Below are 20,394 nucleotides of genomic sequence, written 5' to 3' on the forward strand. Positions count from 1 at the left end.
GAGACAAATTATCTCAGTCAATAACAGCAAAATGAGCAAATAAAAGAACTTGTATTTTCACTTAACAAAAGGAAATGGCTGTTCTGACCACATCTGGTGCTTCCTCAGCTCTTTCTCGCTGAATTCATCCCATATTGGTGTTAAAGACATAAAGTATTTATATTTAACGCTGACATTTGTTTTTACTGCAGTACTACATAACTTCTAGAGCAGCAACCTTCAGTCTGGAGCTTCCTAAAACCCCTGCAGTCAAGCTTGACCTCAGTGTCGGTCATGTGAGAGTTGACCCTCTCAGGAATACAAGTGCCAGGCAGAGCCCAAAGCAGGAGAGAAACGTCAGCATCACTTGCCAAGGAACCAGGCCTACAGCCAGAGGTGTGTGAAAAAGTGGTCTTTGGCTCTGTCTCTTGAAATGTCAGCTTGGGTACAGGTCATCTACCAAGCATTTTTCCTGGAGAAAATTGGAGTGTAGCTTGTTGCTAGTCTTGCATGGCCTCTGGACAAGAGCCACACTGCAAAATTACTGAGTGAGTCGTTCATTTGGAGACTTCTGTTTCATGTAGATTTTGCTAATGCATTTTTAAACACAACTTACACATCAACAGAACCCAGGACAGACTTTAAAACTTGCAACTGCCTATGTATAAAATACTGCTTAAGAGCCCTTTCTGACTTAGCACTCTTTTCGGATTTTGATGGGTATTTTGCAGCCCCGGGATTCTTTCTTCCTAGACATTCTTTCTTTCCTCTAGGTGGTGCCGAAATCTGAGTGATAACTTTGTACTTTTACAAAGTCCATTTCCTTCTGTCTGGGTAATATGTGGAGAGACTCTATTTCTAGGACAGTATCTCCAGTTAATTTCTGTTCCTTATCAAATGTTTATTTAGGACCAAACCAGGCAAAGTCCATCCTGGAAAAATCATTTCCTTTGGCCTAGAGCCAAGGCTTTTACCTCTATGAATGGATGTCCTGTAATACTAGTGACTCTTGAGCACTCTGTATTGCTAGCTGTTTTCTGCATGCAGTAATTCTTCCTGATAGCTCTTGAGTCAAATTGAAGACTGGAAGCCACAGTGATAAAGAAAAATCATCCTGCAGTTGGTCAATCAAAATAACATTCACAAAACATGTGGGATTTATCAGCCAGTATATATACACAGTGATTGTTTTTGTCTCTTTACATACTCTCTATATTATAGATGTTATTTGTGTTACAGAATCATATAATGGTTTGATTTGGAAGGGACCTTAAAGATCATCTAGTTCCACCTCCCCACCATAGTCAGGGATGCACAAGGAGACCTTTTTGTCAGCAGAGAGAAACAGGTGCTCATAGGGCTGTAGGCATATTTTGCACATCTTCCTAAGGTTGGCATTAATTGGGTCAGGGTTCCTCTGAGGGGAATCCTCACTGACTTCAGGCAGTCCTGCGGTGTGGTGTCCGATGTCAGAGTGGGCCATGTGGGAGCAGGTTGGCAATTACAGCTGTTGAAAGTACATCTTTCTGTAGTATGAACAGCTCACCAAAAATCAGGGATAGAACTATTGTTGAAAGGGAATGAGGGGGAGAGAATTACAGATTCAGAGAGCAAAATAAAAACAGTGATCGCTAAAATATTTTCACTTGAAATTTATATAATTCATGCTTCAAAAGTTACACAATAGCAGTTGGTCTGCTCCAAACAAAGGAGTTTCTGTATTTTTCCAAAATAGAATAGCTCTGCTTACCTCGTATGGGAAGTTACCACGATTTATTGATCGTATATTTCTACTGTAAGGTAGTTCTGTTTGTACTTTAACAACCACTTGGACAGAATATAGTACTGCAATAAGCACAGGTGAAAATACTGTGGAAAAAACAGTTTGGGATCCCATTTCCTATTCATTTCCATGTTCACCTTCAGGATTTGGGTTTGTAGGAGGGTGACCAGCCACTTCCCATGTCAATATTTAGTAGAAGAATTTCAAAAGTAAAGGAAGTTCCACAGATAAAGTTAGGCAAACAACGGGTCTGAAGCGTATGAGGAGCACCCCCTCAGAGATGTAGTAAATAAGTATTACAAGCATCACAAATGTCAACTCCTAGGTATAGGCTGTGCTCTAAATTTAGATCAGCTTACTTTTGCATTTGTTTGCTTTGTATTTTCTTTGCTTGACTTACAGTAACCAATATAGTACTAAATTGCCAAATAGTCCCGTTACACTGTTTATATTTGCTTCTGCATTTCAATGACAGCTTAAATGCAGAGAAGAAAAAGTGCAGTTCTTCCATGAGTCAATATGGAGCCAGTGTGGAAGTATGTCACTGCTGCAGAGTTAATTTGGGACATTGCTCAGTGTCAGTGGAGGGTAGGAGCCAGGCAGAGCTACTGAGGACCAGCAGAAAACAGGTTCTCTGTGCCAGTGGGGCCCTGGCTTGAGACAGTGGTCCACTCTGGATCTCTACATCATCTTCTGTGTCCTCAGGCTGCAATTCGAGGCCCTTCAGGCTTGCTTCCCCAGTCATCTGCATAGTGACGCTTTCATGATAGTGTGTGTGGGACTTTGCATCAGACGCACTGTGCTGCTGCTAGATCAAACTAGCATGCTGCTGACCTGGAGCAAAGTCAAGCACATGTCCTCTAAAACTTTCTCAGGTCCTCCCAGCTACTGTGTGCTTGGGCAGGGCAAGAGCTCAGCATGCAGCAGCACAGAACACCTGCCCCAAGAAGCCCTGCTCATGTGCACCAGTGTGAGAGCAGAAGGAGTGAAAACAGCTTGGATAAGTATTTGGAGTCTGGTGTCTCAGCTGGACAAAGCGATGGGAGTTCAGTGCCTCACAGACCCTGCAGCAGTGGCACATCGTGGAGCTAAAACTCCAGAAATTCACTTTGTGCTTTCTCTGTGAATAAGAACTGAAGCCCATCTTCTAGCCAAATTGGAGGTATGACAGATTCTATGTTTTTCACTTAGAAACCAAGATGTGGCATTCTCTACACCTATAAATTGCTATGTAATGTTAATTGCCAGCTCTACCCAGAGGTATCTGCATCATTTCAGCAATAGTTGAAGCATTTTACTTTCCCTTACAAGCTACCTAAAATTGAATTTGTTGAAATTCCTTCAAGGGAAGGAGCTATATAATGATAAAATACAATTTCCTTAAAATGAGAAGTTAGATAGTGTGAGCTTTGGCATCATGTACATATCATAAATGAGAAAGAACAGAGTGGCAGAAGTGCTCTTGCCATGGTGACACGCTGCTAGGACTCCTTAGATGAAGGTCAAAAAGCCATTATTAGCTTGCTTCAGGCTAAACCCCATCAGCTGAGTTTTGAAGAGAGGCAAAATGATTCCATAATAGCCCAGCTGGGCACAAGCGCTGATGGTGATGAGGTGGCAAGCACAAAAAGGGAGCAAGAAACCATTTTTTTTGTTTTTCTTTGCAATAGTAAAGCTTAGCATGGTTATAAAGACAATTTTCAGGAGACCATCAATCAACCATCACAAAGAGCGAACCGTCAATATTTTGTAGAAGATTCTTGGTTTGTTAACAAAGAATAGCATGTACTGTGAGTTGCAGTTTTTGTATCTGCATGTGACAGCCATCTCTATAGATTATTGACATGACAGGTGCATAACTGAGGTAATGGAGAATTCGAGTTATTAGAATCTGCATTTAGTAGTGCACTGTTTGTAAGGATTTTATTTCTCAGCTTAAAAATAGGACATAAGGAACAAAGTATGCTCTTAAAAAGGAGCTTTGACATGTATTTTGAAGCCATTGCCATCTATTTGGAATAGGCAGTTCAGAAGTTACTCAGAGAAAAACGAGATTTCATTCCTCCTGTTGAGGATCGTGCCCCAAGGCTCACAGTTTCATGAACCAGATGTTGTGTCGCGGTGCCACTGTGCTGCAGACAAAGGGCTGTCTGAATGGGTTATTTCAGGAAACGTGATCAATATGATTGATTCATGATTATCGAGACCTTAGCGTGTGCATGCTTTTTGTTTTTAAGTTACAGCTCCTTTGTGAAGTCTGGGAAATAAATAGACTCAGTTCCTTCAGTGCCTCATTCCCAAAGGATGCAAAAAGGACTGTCACGTTTTGGGAGCAGACTTTCTTTTCTCAGCCTTTCTAATCAGCTTCTCTCTGTTTGGGGCCACAGCTGCTGGCCTCTTTTTGCCTCCTAACAGCTACAGCGGTGTCAAGGGAGGCAGAGAAGTGCCTCTCCTCCCTGACTCCAGAAGTGGAAAATCACTTTCTTGCCAGGCAAAGTGCACTCCCACCTGATCGCAGCAATCTGCAGGCATCCTGGTGCCTTTGGTTTGCTTCAGACAGCATTGTGTTTGTGTGAAAGCTTTGATCATCTCCACTGTTTTAATTTACCTAGGTGATCAAAAAGCAAGTGGCTTGTTCAAAAATTTCAGATACAACTAAGTACAATATTTGCGTGTTTTAGCACTGCAAATGTGTTTGAAATATTTTGAATTAAATCAGCTAAACCACCAGCACGACTAGTTACGAGCTGTGTAAATACAGTTCTTGGTCTGTGTGCTACAGGTTATGAAGGGAGGTCAGTTGAAATCCAGGGCAGCAGTGAGGAGGCTCAGGTGTCTTGGATTAACCACATAGTCTCATCAGTGCCATCAGTTTCTCCTCTTGTTGCTTGCCAATTTGTAAAATATACTGGAAGAAGTGAAGTGCTTTGATCTATTTATCTATATGGAATGATTTCAAACGGAGATCGCTTTTTACCGTGTGACCTGGAAACACTTCTGGAACCCTCCTCTCTACCCTGCAGATGAGCAAACAGTATGTGATATTCCAAGAGGATGGCATTACAGCAGATAACACGGTATGTAGTTAAATAAAAGATGGCAGTTTTCCATATGTCACCTTTCTAGAGGTAATCTAATTAGATAAGAATTAATTATGGATATGCAGGTTACGCATCGCATCCGTTGCAGTGATTGCATAACCCAGTCTCTCACATTGCCAGAAGGAGCTGAGCAGTTGTTAGACTGTGTTGCCCAAGAATGAACTCCCAGGGAAATGGAGAGGAAATACATCTTGCAAATGAATTCTACTTACATATATAGTATTAACTGTCAACATGGTCTACCAATGAAGAAAAGTAAAATTCAAGAATAGCTCACCAGAATAATACAAAGGGACCTAAACAGTAAAGAAGAGGCTTGTTAGTTACTGAGAAAACAGAAGAAAACCATGAGTTAGCTGAATCAATTAAGTTTTTAATGAAAAATAATTTAAAAAGCCAACATGAGCTGTCTCCAGCAAATTGATTTTTAAAAAAATATTTAAAATCACTGTTTCTTCTCTTTTGTCTGCGTTATTTCTTCCCTTTGTTCCTGCAACATTTTCCCCTCTGCCTGTGCGGATCAGAGTAGCTGCCTTCTGCAGAACAGCAATCTCATTTTGTTTACCTTGTGCTTCAAAGAGAATTGAACAAGCCCAGGATTCGCCTTCTCTAAACAAATACTGGCAAGACAAAGGTATCGCAGTTATTCTAGGGACAAAGGGTTTGTCGAGATGGAGAATGGTAAAGACTGGCAAGAAAAGAAGAGTCAATGTGGTTTTATCTGGAAAAAAAGTTAATCCTTTTCACAGCCTCATTTTCTTTGCTTTAGAGATAGCTCTCCTTTTTCATTTAAGTTTTAGAGTTCTTCATCCAAAGGAAGTGAGAAGCCAAGGTATTTTCTTTGTTCCTGTCAAGTAGCTTGAACAGTTTGAGAACAGAAACCAGTGAGAGCAGTGTGATTAGCGTAGCCAATTAGGGTGGATTTGCATATTCACAACACAGCTATCGAGAAATAATTCTGCAGAGATAAGGCGAGTGTAGCAATGCCTGTCTGCCAGTCAGTGCATCCTGGCTCCTGTGCTGTGCGGTAATTGAGAAATAACCACGGAGTGAGTCTGAGATTGGGCACCCACAGCCAATCCACGTGCTGGCAATGTGCAGCTTGGGAGGAAAGCGTATTCGCAAGGCAGAAGCTCTGTGACACCCTTGCACGCTGGAAAAGGTTAATCTACAATCCATTTACATAAAATGCAACAGCATCTGTCAAATGAGTTGGTTCTTCAAGACGCATTCCAGCTACAACTTGTGCTAGCTACCACTGTGGGGTGACTCAAGCCTCATCGGGAGTTTTGGGCTATGTGGCTTTTTATGAGATGGCAGATGACCAAGGCCTGAGCGCCTTGCCACCCTGCTCTTCATTTCAGCCAGGTGCACAGCACAAGGGGCAGGTGAGCTTTGTACAGCAGCCCAAAGGGCAGGCCATAAAACTGCACTCTTCCGTCCCAGCAGGCCTTGCAGCAGCAGGGTGTTATCCAAGGAGCTGGCAACAAAGCAAACAGTCCTTCAGGAAACCTTGTAGATAACAGACTGGTGTGGATGATCATTGCAGCTTTATTATCTCTGAAAGCAAAAAATCACCTTATATGCTATAGCAATAACAATCTGCGCTCCATCTCTGCTTTCCTCCCGGTCCCACTGCTTGGTGTCTGTACCAGTAACTGCAGGTGAGCATGGCTGTGGCCTGAATCTTCTGAACGCTCTGTTTATTTATTGAGGGGCTGATAAGTTGCTGCCTGCTGTATGCAGCAGCCATATGTGCTGATTTTAAAAAGATACACGGTGATGTCTGTCCTTAATATTCCTGACTCCTCTGGGAGCTGAAGTTGCAGTGTCCAACTGCAACAGATCAGGTCAGGAGAGGCACAGTGGGGCCTTTGCCCAGGTGCAACTGCACAGGCTGCATGCACTTTCAAAACAGCTAAGGAAAGACAGCAACACAAAAATTAACTTGTGGTACTCTCTGCTACAAAATCTCAAGGAAAACAGAATCCTTCAAATCAGATTACTCTACAAATCATAAGATTATAAACTGGTGCTGTATTTGCTAGAATAAAGATTATGCGCTCGCAGGCTCCATGCAGCATAGAGGCATTAGGCACATCTAGTTGGGCAGAAATGTCTCCCTCCAGGAAGATAATTTTTTTATAATCATCCATGATAGGGATTTTTTACCTATTTCTAGAGCACTCACTGCTAGTTTATCTAATCCACTGACTCAAGGAGGACTTTTTTGGTCTCACTTTATGAATATCCACAATTGTCTCTTTCCTTCCTATCCCCTTTGCGGCACCAGCTTTTTATTAGAAAGTTAATAAACTTTGTGTATGTTCTAAAGATAATATTGAAAACTGCAAAATTGTGTTCTGCATTTTATAATTGGTGTGGAAAAAAGGAGGAGATCTAATCCTATTGGGCCTTCTTTGCTCTCTTTTGCTCTCTCTCTCCCTTTTTCCCCTTTGATGGTAAGCAGCAAATTTTAATTAGCTTCATTTCCACAATTCAGTCATGCATATGTAATCTTTGTTCACACTTTTATAAAGTAAAATTAAGTGAAAGAAATTGGGTAATAATAGAAAGCTTGTCTGAGCAGAACAAATGTGAATTATCAAACATAAGGAAAGATGACTGGGACTACAGGGCTTGAAGTTGTGCGAGGTTTGAGGTGATTTTTCTTAAACAGAACTGCATAAATAATGCATAGAAACAGGTGCTGATTATCCTGTTTTGGGCATCTTTTGTTCGTTATGTACTTGGGCTGCTGAGGTACAGTGATAACCAGTGAATGTGAGGAGACTGCTTAATAACAGCTTTCTAATGTTCCTCTTTTATCATGAGCTGAAAGTGTCACATGAGCTTGTCTAGTTAATAAAAATCACTTTGTGAACCCACTGTTCTTAGATTTGGTGTTGGAGCAGATTGCTGTACTGGGCCTCTCTCTTGATTATAGCTGCAGAAGTTGTTCTGCCGTTTTGCATTGTAATTTAAAGGTTTCCTAATCCATATACACATCCTCTAATTAAATGTTTCCAGGGGTTACCTTGGGAGCCTTCAGTGCTATGGTTTGAAACTAAAACTAAAGAGCGCATTAAATTCATTCTCCCTGGGGTGAGACACAAGAGAGGGAAGTACGTTTTCATCCCCTGCTACTTCTGATTATTAGAAAGTATGAGCATAATTGTGACTACTAACTTCACTCTTTTTGTTATCTAATATGAGAAGATGGAAATTTTAAAGGCAGACAATGTGTCTAAATCTGGAGTTCGATTTATAACTTCTGAGAAGATTCATCAGAAAGTAAAAACCAGAACGTCCTGTTGAAGTAAACTGGTCCATGGCCACAGAAACTGCGTAACAGACACCACTGCAGCAGATGCTGAGGTCTTCATTAAAGGATATGTAAAGCAGTGAGGTGTGCTGGTGTCACTGCATAGAGAAGTAAAGTCTGGAGCCCAGTTAATGTTAAACTTATGAGCAGGTATTTTCCCCTCAGTGCGTGTTCACTCACTCAGCCTCACCCCACCAATCTAACAGGTTTAGGAGAAGCACCTTTTTTTGTCCCTGAGAAGGAGCTCTTGTTACAGGAAGTGATTTCAGAATTGGGCGGATTTTTTTTTACTAACTCTCCTTTGCTACCAGTGACTGGGGACAGGCAAGATTTAAGTTAATGGTTAACCAGGCCACACAGAAACTCTGACTTCCTCCTACTGAGGTCAGGACAGAAAACTGCCTCTGCTCGCAGAGGAAGAGATGAGAGCTGAGCGAGGAGCAGTTCACATCACGGAGGGGCTGGGGAGCAGTAGCTTCACGCAATAGAGAAAAGAGGAGGAAAATCCAAAAAGAGCAAGAACTGTTTGCTGTAAAGATTGGTAAGCACCGAGATACTTTCTTTCCCACTTAGATCATTGACTCAACAGTTGTTGCTAAAAAAAAAAAAAAAAAAAAAAAACCCACAGGTGTGGCTAGTTGGGACAATTTCGTTGTACCTGACTGCTCAGACTTGTGCATATTTGTGTAGGGGGCAAGGTGAGAAAAGATTGATTTGCTGTGATATCAAACATCGGAGAGGCTTTTCCTCCCTTTTCCTCGAGGTTGCTGATGGCTGGACAGACATCCTCTTCAGACTGTTCTCATCTCATTGACCACAGCCACATCTCTGAGTTTGAGGTATCTCCTTGGATCAAGATCACTCTGGCCTTGCTCGACATCTGCATCTTTGTGGCAGGCATCCTGGGCAACAGCATCACCATTAAGGCTACCAGGATCCTGCAGAAGAAAGGCTACCTGCAGAAGGAGGTCACGGACCACATGGTGAGCCTGGCCTGCTCTGACCTGCTGGTCATCCTACTGGGCATGCCCGTGGAGTTCTTCAGTGCCATTTGGAAGCCCTTTGCCACCCCAAATGGCAATGTGGCATGCAAGCTTTACTATTTCCTCTTCGAAGCCTGCAGTTATGCAACTGTGCTGCACGTCGCCACCCTTAGTTTTGAGAGATATGTGGCTATCTGCCACCCCTTCAAGTTCAAGGCAGTCTCTGGACCCCGTAAAGTGAAGATCCTCATCGCTTTTGTCTGGGGGACATCTGTCATTGTGGCTCTGCCCCTGCTCTTTGCCATGGGCACAGAGTACCCACTGGAAATCATTGAGAACTATCAAGGTGTGACTGCCTGCGCCAAGTCAACTGCCAGACACCACCTTCCCGAACTAAAGCAAAACATGACCATCTGTACCAGCCTCTCCTCCAAGTGGCCTGTCTTCCAGGCCAGTATTTTCAGTGCCTTTGCTGTGTACATCATAGTGCTGGGGTCCGTTGCCTTCATGTGCCGCAGCATGATGAAAACCCTGATGATCCACAAGAAAGGAACTGTGGCAGTGAAGGGTGAGCCTGGACAACAGGAGCAGTACCTAAGGAAAAGCGAGAGCTCAGAGGGCAAGAGCTCCAGGAGACAGATCATTTTATTCCTGGGTAAGAGACTCCTTACACCTGCCCTCTTCCCAAAGATGGGAAGGAAACCCAGAAGCCTCTATCTTAGCAAGTTTTTCCACATGAGGGGTCTATGGCTCGAAGGGGAAAAGAACACTGTTGTTTACAATATGTTTTAAGAAACCTGATTTCCCTCTGTGTTCATGACTCTTTCTGTTTGTAGAAGAGGTGGGAGGGAACATGGAAAGAAAAATCCATTTGCTGTCTAATAGTTACGTTATCTGATTATAATGCATGCCTGTGTGATGCAGTAGCGGTAACAGGCTATTGATGCTTGACCTGTAGCAGTAGGCACAGTTGCCAGGATATAAAGCAGCTCTATTTGCATGTCTTCCCATTAAATTACAAATACGTGCATATTTAGTAAGACTCTTGATAAGAGCGAAGACTGATGTGCAAGATCTAGAGTTTGTCCCACTCTGAAGGCAATTACTTACTAACTCAGGGTGCTCTCAGGAGGGCACTTATTTAGCTGGGGCTCTTGTGGCTGTGTTGCATCTGAACATTAAGAAAGCTGGGCTGGAGAGCTGATTTGGCCTTGCAAATAGCTGTTGCCCTCTTTGGATTTTTTTTTTCATGGTTTTATTTGAAGGCCTATAGCCTTGGAATTATGTTTGATTCTGATCTCTCTTGCTGCATTTGTCAGACAAAAACTAATCAAGCTGTCATTTCACCAACTTGGAATCTTTCCGGGCTGTGATCCATGCAGTCTCCACGTTGATGCTCTTAGAGGCACCCTTAATCATGTCTTGGCTGAATTACGGCTAGTTCTTGTTTTGTTGAGTTGCTCAATACGATACTGGATATAATAAATGGACCATCTTGTGTATAAATGCACAGCAGACCTAGGATTTCTATATTGCTTTTTGGTGCTCTGCTTGATGTTGAGAGCAGGAGTTAAAACTCATGGGTCTGTCCACTTCTAGAGCTTTGTGTAGATTAGCTTTTTTATTAGTGTTTTGTTTTGTTCTGTTTTTTGATAGATAGGGCCGGTAACTTGAGGGCGTGGGGAAAGATGGAGCTGTGCTGGCACAGAGTGTGATGAGGGCTTCATATAGGAGGTCATGGAATGGCTTGGGTTGGAAGTGATCTTAAAGATCTCCTACTAACTTCCCTCCTGTCCTGAGTTGATAGGGATGCCACCCACTAGATCCAACCTGACCTTGAGCACCTGCAGGCGTGGGGCATCTGTAATTTCTTTGGGCAGCCTGTTTCAGAGTCTCATTTCAATCTGAGTAAAAAAAAAGAAAAAATCCTCCTAATATCTAATTATATCTCCCCTTTTTTAAAGTTTAAAGCCATTCCCCCTTGTCCTGTCACTGTATGCCTGGGAGATGTGACACTTAAGGCTGCACAGAGCTCTTCCTCATGCCTAGGGTTCACTTAGAGAAGCAATCATCTCCTTGTGCCAGGTGTCTGTGAGTCATGGACGGGAGACCCCACGTCAGGATGATTGAAAGGACTCTTGATATCCTTACTCCACTGAAAGTTCTGTCTGACGGGGTAGAAGCTTAACAGCTGCAGCTAAATACAGTATGTTGCACAGATGAAAAAGAGATAAGGCTTTGCTCTTTAAGTTAAGTGCTACTGTGGGATCCTTAAATGTCGGTGGATCTGGCTGCTCTTGTAAATTATCATCCACGGCTACATCAAAGTCCAGTCTAAGATCCCAACCCAGGCTGAGAGGTAAAGGTAAGTTATTGAGGCTTTTCTTCCTCTCCTTGGCTGTTGTTCTTGCTTGGTGATGGTCCACTGTGGAATGTAATAGACCCATTGCTGCTTGCAGAAGTGTTATGAAGCTAAATGAAAGCAACCAGCTTGTCCTCTGTCTCGAGGGAATTTGACACCAATGTTTGATGCTTTCTCAGCTTTTTGGAATGAGTAGATACTTCTGTGAATTCCCCAAAACTATTTCAGGCATCTTTCAAATGGCTCTTAATATGAGTCTTGCTAATTAACTTCTGTTGGGAAATAAATTAATAAACTGAAGAGGAAGAAACTATAGCCTGCATCCCTGAGAACAATGCAAAGCAATTTAATTTGGAGATCTCATAAGAGTGATGCTTCAGGGCAGTTTTAACCCAGAATAAATGAACATATAAATTGTTTACAAATCGCTGAATTTAAATATAGTGATTTAGAAGTCCTCTTTGTTTTTCGTTTAACAGATGGGTCAAATTAAAACAAATATTTGCTCATTTACAACATATTTCACTTTTAATGTGAAATGTGAATGACAGCATATAGCAAGATGTCTTTGAACATCTAACAGCAATAAAAACAATTTAGCATCTTCTAGTTGTTAAAAGCGGTAAGTTCAACAAAACAGAGATTAAACTCATAAATCTCCTGACGATGAGAAAAAGCCAAGCAGAAAGAGACATGAGATGGAACTGGTGCTTTTTTATTGTCACGTTATTGTGTGGCACTTTAGAAAATTCATGAAAATGAATTGGAAATGTTGAAAGTGAAAGACTGCTTGCCCTGGGTAGCACTGAGGCTTGCAGGAGGAGCTGCAGATGGGCTGATGCAGCAGCTGTGGTGGGGGAGGGTGACAAGGGGCCAAGCAAGGGGAGCAGCAAGGTGATGGGCAGACTGTGCTCACCTGGGGAAGGGCTTGTGAAGATCAAGTCCTTGGCCTTAAAGCCTGGAAAGGCTGGTTGAGGATTTGAAGTCTGTGGTGTTTTTGGCAATGCTTATGGTAGAGAGTAGGAATTGGTGCAATAATTTTTGCACCCGTTGTTGTAGAGGAAATACTTGCAGAGGTAGTTCAGCTCAAATTTGGGTAGATTGGCCCCAGTGGAGGAATGCAAAATTGTCCCACTGTTCTGGAGAAAATCACTTTTGCTTTTATAAATTAGGCTGTGCAGTGCTACTGTTTCCAGCTTCTTTCTCATTACTGCTCTTGGCAGTAATATATCGTAGATACAGTAGCACATGTAAGTCTCTGCATAATATTCCTGCTCCTGAAATTAGGCATTTCATGCTTTTGGCTAGACCAGGGCATGCTTCCTATAGTCTGTGCCTCTGATTTTTTTACTCATCTTCTGAGTGAGGTGGCAGAACCCCTCTGCCTGCAGTGGGTCAGCCCATCCCTGTGGAGGGAGCAAATCTGACCGGTAGGCACTGGGTGAGTTAAGGCAGCTTTACTTGTGTTGGGACAGGAGATCTTGTAGTGAGGGGCAGCGTGGGTCTGGATGAGCGTGGGCTGTCGTGAATAGCAAGGAGAATATATCTGAAGGTAACGGTTTGAGTGGTTTGTGGCAACATTTTTTAATAGAAGTTCCTCCCCCCCCCCCCCCCCCCCCCATGGTAGAAACTGAAGCCAGCTAGTGCAATAATTAGCAGTGTTGATGAAAGAACACACTTTCTTAGTTGAAACAAAGCAAGTTAAAATTAATTCCTGAAGAGTTGCTATCATGTGGCTGCTTGCTGGGAAGTGGGATGGGTTGGGACAAGCCTCTGTGCCCCTTGCCAGCAGTGTTTGCCCTGGCACATACTGCTCTGTGCCCACACTGCCTGCTGGCACTGGTGTCACCTAATTCCTTCCTAAAGTGCTGGCTAGTACAAAGCCTTCGTACAACACAAGCTTGTCATCAGGCTAGATCTGACTGACCTGGACTTGTGCTCTGTGATGAAGCATATTTTGACCGTCTCAAATGAAAAATTTGTTGCTTCTAAAGCTTCTGTGGTATCTCTCTTGCTAGCTTTAGTTTTGTTCTTCTGCTGAAGGCCCAAGCTATATTGTATGAGGCGGCTTCAGGCCTACCACAGTAAATAAGCTGAAATAGAAGAGTCCTTCAGTGTTGCTTTAGCCACTGCTTTTCTTTGTGTATGCTTCCAGTTTGCCCTTTGGAACAGTGCTCTTCTCTGCTAGCACAGCAGAGAAGAGGGGTCCTGCTACATGAGCTGCTAGGTGCTGTGGGTACTGTGCCACTTGCCAGCCAGCATCTGAGCAGCTGAGCAGTGCTTTTCTGTCTCCTGGCCACGCAGAGGGACATCTGTCCATCTTGAGCTTCTTCTTTCAGGAAAGAGAAGTACCAAAGTAATTCAACTGTTATGAAATGGTTGCAGTAGGTGCAGCCAGCGGGAGCTACTTAACTGGAGACCACAGCTGAACCTGCCCATAAGCTAAAGCTAGATAGAACTTGGAGTCAGAAACTTAAAAGATCTCTTAGAACATAAGCTGGAGCACCATTTTCCCCGATATTCTAGTGCTGGCAGATTAATGTTTTACTCAGAATAAAGGCATTGTGTGTAGAAATAGCCTTTCTGAAGATCACTATGGAAATGTATTTCACGAGGCACTTGGCAATTGGATTTTCAGGAGGACAAATTACTTCAAATACTCTGCAAAAAATACATGGTTGTCACAGTATAGCGTGACAATGGTGGGACTTCTGGTACGGGAAAATTAGATGCTTCTTCATAGGCTGGAAATTGGCTGTTTTTTTTTTCCTTACTGAGAAAGGTAAAACTTGGGGATAGAATAAAATTGAAAGAATAACCTAATTGATTAGATTCTGGAAGAACACAGCTCCAGCCCATGTTCCTTAAACTCAGCTTCATTGACTCCTCTCGGTTCATTTCTTTAGTCATTCCACTCAGCTGCCTTTCTTCGGAGGCTTTGTTGGAGGGGTGCCTGAAGATAAATACGTTGTAGGCTGTATATGATTTTCATCTTCGTGTTTTATGTGGTGTCTTCATCCATATACTCCCCTGAGCAGGGTTTCAAAATACATAAGATGAGCAGGAGGCTGTGTGCTCTGAAATGGAGCAGGGATGGAGCAGGCAACATGAGGCACTGGGACCAAAGGACTGGGCTCTGACCATTCAGCTGAATGAGACACCCACCCTCTGTCGCAAGCAAGATTTTTGCTTTCGGTGTTGATCTCTGGAAAGAAGATCAAAGCAAGACATTTTCTTAGTGGTTTTCAGGAAAACTCGCGTTTCTTTTCTGCAAAAGTACTAACCTGATGTCAACAGCAAAACTAATCGATGCTAACGCACACCGGTAGCATAAAACGAAAGCTCAGCAGCTCAACAGATGACAATGGAAAGACTGCATTCGGGGATAACAGCTTCTTGGGCCAATTCAGTACAACCTACTCTGACGAGCTGTGAGATTTCTGTTGATTTAAAGAAAAATACAGCAAAACACAAACGTAGCCACAGGAAGGGACACTCAGGGCAAATTTCCAGTCACGATATTTGGATATTTTCAATTTTCCCACACTAATTTAAAAATGAACATAAGCGGAAACGAGCATAATTTTCCTCCCTGTTGTAGAGAAAGCAATTTATGTACTGCTGCTTTTGACTGGACTCATGTACTAGAAGGCTGTGCTTTTGACTTAAATAGACAGGCTTCCTCTCCTCCTACGCTGAGGGATGGCAAAATGCAACAAAAAGAAAAGGGATGTAAGAGTGGGGACTAATTGAGGCCAGAACCCCCAGGGTATTTAAGACTTTTTGTAGTTTTAATGGAAAAATCAATATGTGATTACACTTTGCTTTAGAGTACTTAAAAATTGCTTCAAAGTGAAGTCTGCAGCTTTAAAAACAGCCTAACCTGAAAACACTGTACTCAGAGAATCAAGTTCATCACTAGCATAATCCACATAATTCTCTACGTGTGATACTCTCACAGTCTCTGTGGGCGTGCAGCCACTGTCTTTGCTTCTGTGAATGAGAAGCCTGTGAGGACAGTGGATGCTTTAGTGGTGCTCAGTGAAAATCACAGCCATACTTGATCCTTCAGCTGATGCCTGCAAGGAAACGAGTATTTCACCTGGTCTGACAGTGAGCTGTAGATGTTGCAGTCCTGCTTCAGCCCAGCTCATCCTACGGCACACACATCATGAGCATCTTTACGCTCTGCCGTCTGTGTTGTCCAGGGGCTAAGTGAACAGCTGAGTTTTCTTAAGTACTTCTGTGCTGTACTTGTCTTTGCCCAAAGTCTTTAAAGGTATTAACCTCATTAAAGACTGCTACTTGGCCCTAAACTTAGTTTGGTATTTTCTCTCTTATTATCTCTCTTCTCACTCCTTCATAAACTGTAGATAATACGTTTGTGTATCTTTTCGTCATACTTTGTGATCGTTGAGTCTCCTGGCACCGCCAGGTATACACAGGAGAAGGAAGGTGGATGTGGGGATTTCTGCATTCGGGGAGCTGTGTTTTGGTTGTCTTCGCTTCTGAAAAGCCAACTCTGGGTCATAGCAATGCCTCTCTAGGATGTTTGCTCACAGGTAGAGACCTTGGGAACTGCCTTGTTCTCCAAAGAATGAGTGAAAAAGCAGGAAGATTTATTTCTGTCGAAGTGGAGAAATATAGATGTTGCTCCAGATATGCAGTGGTAGATTGTCCTTAGCTAAAAATCATCACCTGTGCATTGGGAAACCACTTCCCGTTTTTGTCTATTGCCTTATTCTTTGGTCAAGAGACTGTTGTCTTAAGCATTAATTTTCCACTTTCTGTCTTGATATCTCTTCTGAGCCAGCCACAAACTCAAGCTCAAATTGCTCTTACAACTTCCCAGTTTAGTAAACAGGACTCATTTGTGGCAAGTTCGCAGATGATTTATTGAAGTCTTCACCTGTGAAAATTAAATGCATTATCTATTCCTCTATTGTTTCATATTCCAATTATATCACATTTCACTAAACAAAATCTTTTATTTTCCTAGCTGATGTTAAGACCATTATCTTTAAACAATGATTGCTAGCCTCTGAATTTTAATGGAAGAGAGCTTTAATATCTGAGTACTTATTAGTAATATGAAGCTTTCAATTTTATCCTCAATAACTTCTTGATTTCCTAAAGGCAAAATTTGTGCTAGAAGCTGAGAACAGATGAACTGCTAACCAACAGGTTAGAGATTATTTTTGTCTCTTTTGCTGTTAGGAGTGAGTTGCCAAGCCTGTAATTTTAATGGATAGGTAGCAGAGTTTTAAATAATAATAATAAAAGAACACACACACACACACACACACACACACACACACACACACACAAAACACCAAAAAACAGCAAAACACTAAGAAGGAATTTCCAGAGGAAATAAACAGTTAAGATTTCAGCTGATGGTTGGCACAACATGCAGCATCTTCTTAGCCTTTCCTCAGGGCATTGTAAGCATGTTTGTACTGCTAGATGTCAACCTTACACGTAAGTGAGGAAGCCGTTAGCCTCTGATCCCTGTTGCGGATGCATGAGTAATATCAAGGTCAAACCATTATGGATTAAATGAGTTTGCTGAGATCCTCTTAATCATATAGGTACTGACTTACGGTGAAAAGGTGAGACTGAAGAACAGGTCTAGTATTGTTCAGAGCTAATTTTCCCTTACTTCTCCTTAAGTTGTTTCCAAGCACAGTTTGTTACATTTAATTCTCTTAAAAGCACTCAGCCTGTTTATTTGTGTTTGTTTTTTTTAAAGAAGATATTTAAATTGAAATTATAGCTGATGGGGTTACAGTTGAGGATCTCTCTGAAACCACCTGTATGCTTAGGCAAACATACAGAGGGAGAGAGTTCTGTTGGCACTCAGAAAGCACTTGACCTGTCCATCTGCAGACAGGTGCACATACATAATTATTAGCAGGAAACTCAACTATACTCATGTGTAAAGCACCCCAGACACAGAGGTGTAGTAGAGAAGACAGTATTACTTAGCTATCTGTTCTAGTCCTTGCTCAGCATAAATGACTTTCTGTTCTTGTGTTTTATTTTTTGTAGCTAGCAGGATGCTGCTGAGGGTGATTTTGGTTTGGAGGAACGTCAGGGGACTGTCCTGGTTGCTCCTTCCTAGAAAAATCTGTGGAGTTCATAGTTTGTCCGTGAAGTGTAAAATTTGAATTGTGGAACTCACTGTTGTGGAAACAAAATGTGAAAGAAGTGGGCTCCAAAGGGGATGAAATATAACCTTAAAGGATAGTGCTGTCAAGATACAGATACAGACTCTACTTTGGAAAGTCCTCATGTTGCTGAGTGCCAGAAACTTGATGCGAATCGCACAGGAAAATCCCTCTATGATTGTTCCTTCTTCCACAGTTGTCTACGTAGGATTGTGTGCTAGGTCTATCCCACTACATCTGCTCTGAAATTTTCTGTATATGCCAAAACAGGCAAGTAATCTGGGTCTGCCTTCAGACAGACAGAGGAGCATGCACTTCGTAAGATGGTGGAACAAAAAGATGTCAATTAAAATGCTCTCCCCCGGTCATAAACATAAAAAAAAAAAAAATCATGAGTGTATTTTTTTTTTTAATCTGAGGGGAGACACAAAATGTGTTGCTTTTGACAGGCTTCAGTATTTGCTGAATCTTTTCTTCCCTTGCCTCACATTCTGTCTTTGCAGTAAAGAAAACTCTTGGGCTCCCTGATTTTGAAAAGAAAACTGAACTTAAATTTATCCCTTAAAGGCATTATGAATGAAGATGTTCAAGAATGGAATCTCAAGGGATTGCCTGAGGTTAGCTAGAGAATGAATGCTCTTGGAGCTGCTATGACTGGTGCAACAATCAGGATTTAAATTTTCATGGAAACAAAAGCTTGTGTTCCCTTACCAGTAATGTATGGGGAGACCCAAACAGTCTTTGCTGTATGTACAGCTTTAACAAGCCACGTTTTTAGCCAACAGATAAGAATTGTGGTGGTATGGTGAAGGACAAAGGCAAAAGAAAGTGTGCTGTTCAAGTGGAATTGTTTGCTTTTGTCCTTCAGATAGTGAAGTATTGCTAAAAGCCTTTTGACATTCTGTCACGAGCTTATTCGGTAGATCAGAAAGATCTGTTGAAAGGAACACAGGGCTACCATGACTGGATTGGGTTGTGTCAGAGATGTTCAAAAGATGGTATTTGAGTAATCTTTTTGTCTTGAAAGTCTAAATACCTGAATTCTAGTGGTAGCAATGATGGCATCAGCTCCTAGATTTGTAAAAGCATCTATTTGCAGATATACACATACCTTTGAAAACTTGATAGTTGATTTTAGGCCAGTAACTTTGCTACTAAAGTATAAAGGCTTAAAGTATATCCTTGTTTAAACTTGAGCTTTTGAAAAAATGTGATACATAACAACCACATTTATTTAAGAGAAAAGGGCTACTAGGATGACTGGGGAATGGGGAGACAAACCTTTAATGAAAACTAAAATGAGGTTATCTTGCTTAATGTAGCAAAACTATGAATATGTCTGACTTTGAGAAATATGTAAGCACACTGGGGCAGTGAGTACTGAGAAAGAGGAAAATCTGGTCTGTACTCTGACTTGAAAATCTTGCAGAACTGACCCAGTAACAGCCGTATGCGGAGTGACTGGGTGCAATCAATCTGATCTCACTGTACGATGAGTTAAGCTTAAAGCCTTGCTGTTCATCTTAGAAATAGCCCAGGGCTCCCCAACCTATTAAAGCTAGACCTTATGTCAATGAGTTTGCAGTTGCTGTTTTTTCAGTTGTGTAGCCTGGGACCTTCCCTCCAGCATGCATGAATCTTACCCTTCAGCTTAGAGACTGGCTGAAAGTCATAGCACCCCTGATTAACTTCAAATTTATAGAGCTTTAAATCTATGCTGAGTATGGATTTGCTAATTTGGTCTATAAAAAGAATAACCAGCAATAGAACAGCTAAAAGAGATGTTTTTCTGAAATTGCTATCTGTTCATCTGGTGAGTACGAGGGACTGTCACCCTTCAGTCAGAGTGGTTTCTGAGCAAAGCCAGGTCAGTCCTCATCTCTCTGTCCCTCTGGAGATGTTTCACTGTGTACTTCATTTCTCTTTTAGTGCTTGTCTTGTTCCCTGTGTCCTGTACTTGGAGGCAGCCATGGGAGATTGTTGTTAGAAGTTGATATCTAGAGATAGTAACTTTCCATTGTTGTGATTCCCTTTGCTTTTCCATTTCCTTGCTCATAGGCATGTCTGCTGAATTCTAAAAAGCCTTCTGATAGCAACTTGAAATTCAAATGTCCCCTTTCTATTTGTCTTCCGGTCCATGCCAACATTTAAATGAATTCTTTTCTATTACAAAGAGCATATTGACAATTTAGGAAACGTTGTCCTGCAGTACAAATGCTCTGATATTACAAAATATTACCATGTTCTCTGCATCGATCTAAATGATGGCGTTGGCACAAGAACTAATAGGTCTGTAGGGGCCGTGAATGAGTACAGACAGAAATGAGAAAATTTCCAATCATGCAAAGGGCATGTTCAGGGACAACCTTCCAAGTGCAGATCTGGACCAAACTATTTTGGTTTCTGGGGTAGAGAACATGATGATTTCTGCAGGTCTGTGATTGGGATGGGCATGCCAGGAGCGGGGGGATGTCCCTGGTCCTGAAGCCCAAGCCTCACTGGGTGGAAAGGAGGAGGTTCTGTTTATAGCTCTTCGCTGTCTGACTCTTTTAGGAGGTGCTGAACTTGCAAAGAGGGTCCAGCAAGCTTACCCAAGGTGAACATTGCCTTGGCAAATACCTGCTGGTAAAAGAGGGCTTTCAGAAATCTGGTCTGGGACCACAGAACTTGCTGCACACACGAGTCCCTGTC

The 20,394-nt window shown here is 42.1% G+C and overlaps 1 protein-coding gene across 4 annotated transcripts in view; it reads left to right on the forward strand.

Moving 5' to 3' along the window:
* Positions 1–6,361: 6,361 nt before the first annotated feature.
* GPR39 (G protein-coupled receptor 39) overlaps positions 6,362–20,394 on the forward strand; it is a 66,433-nt gene continuing 52,400 nt past the window's right edge. The window contains exons 1-2 of one of the 4 annotated variants that reach the window (XM_040703493.2): positions 6,362–6,527; positions 8,879–9,826. In XM_040703493.2, coding sequence (XP_040559427.1) covers positions 8,959–9,826 — 868 coding nt within the window. In that variant the 5' untranslated portion in view covers positions 6,362–6,527; positions 8,879–8,958. 4 annotated transcript variants of the gene reach the window in all.

This window comes from Gallus gallus, chromosome 7, assembly GCF_016699485.2.
Source record: "Gallus gallus isolate bGalGal1 chromosome 7, bGalGal1.mat.broiler.GRCg7b, whole genome shotgun sequence".
NCBI lineage: Eukaryota > Metazoa > Chordata > Aves > Galliformes > Phasianidae > Gallus > Gallus gallus.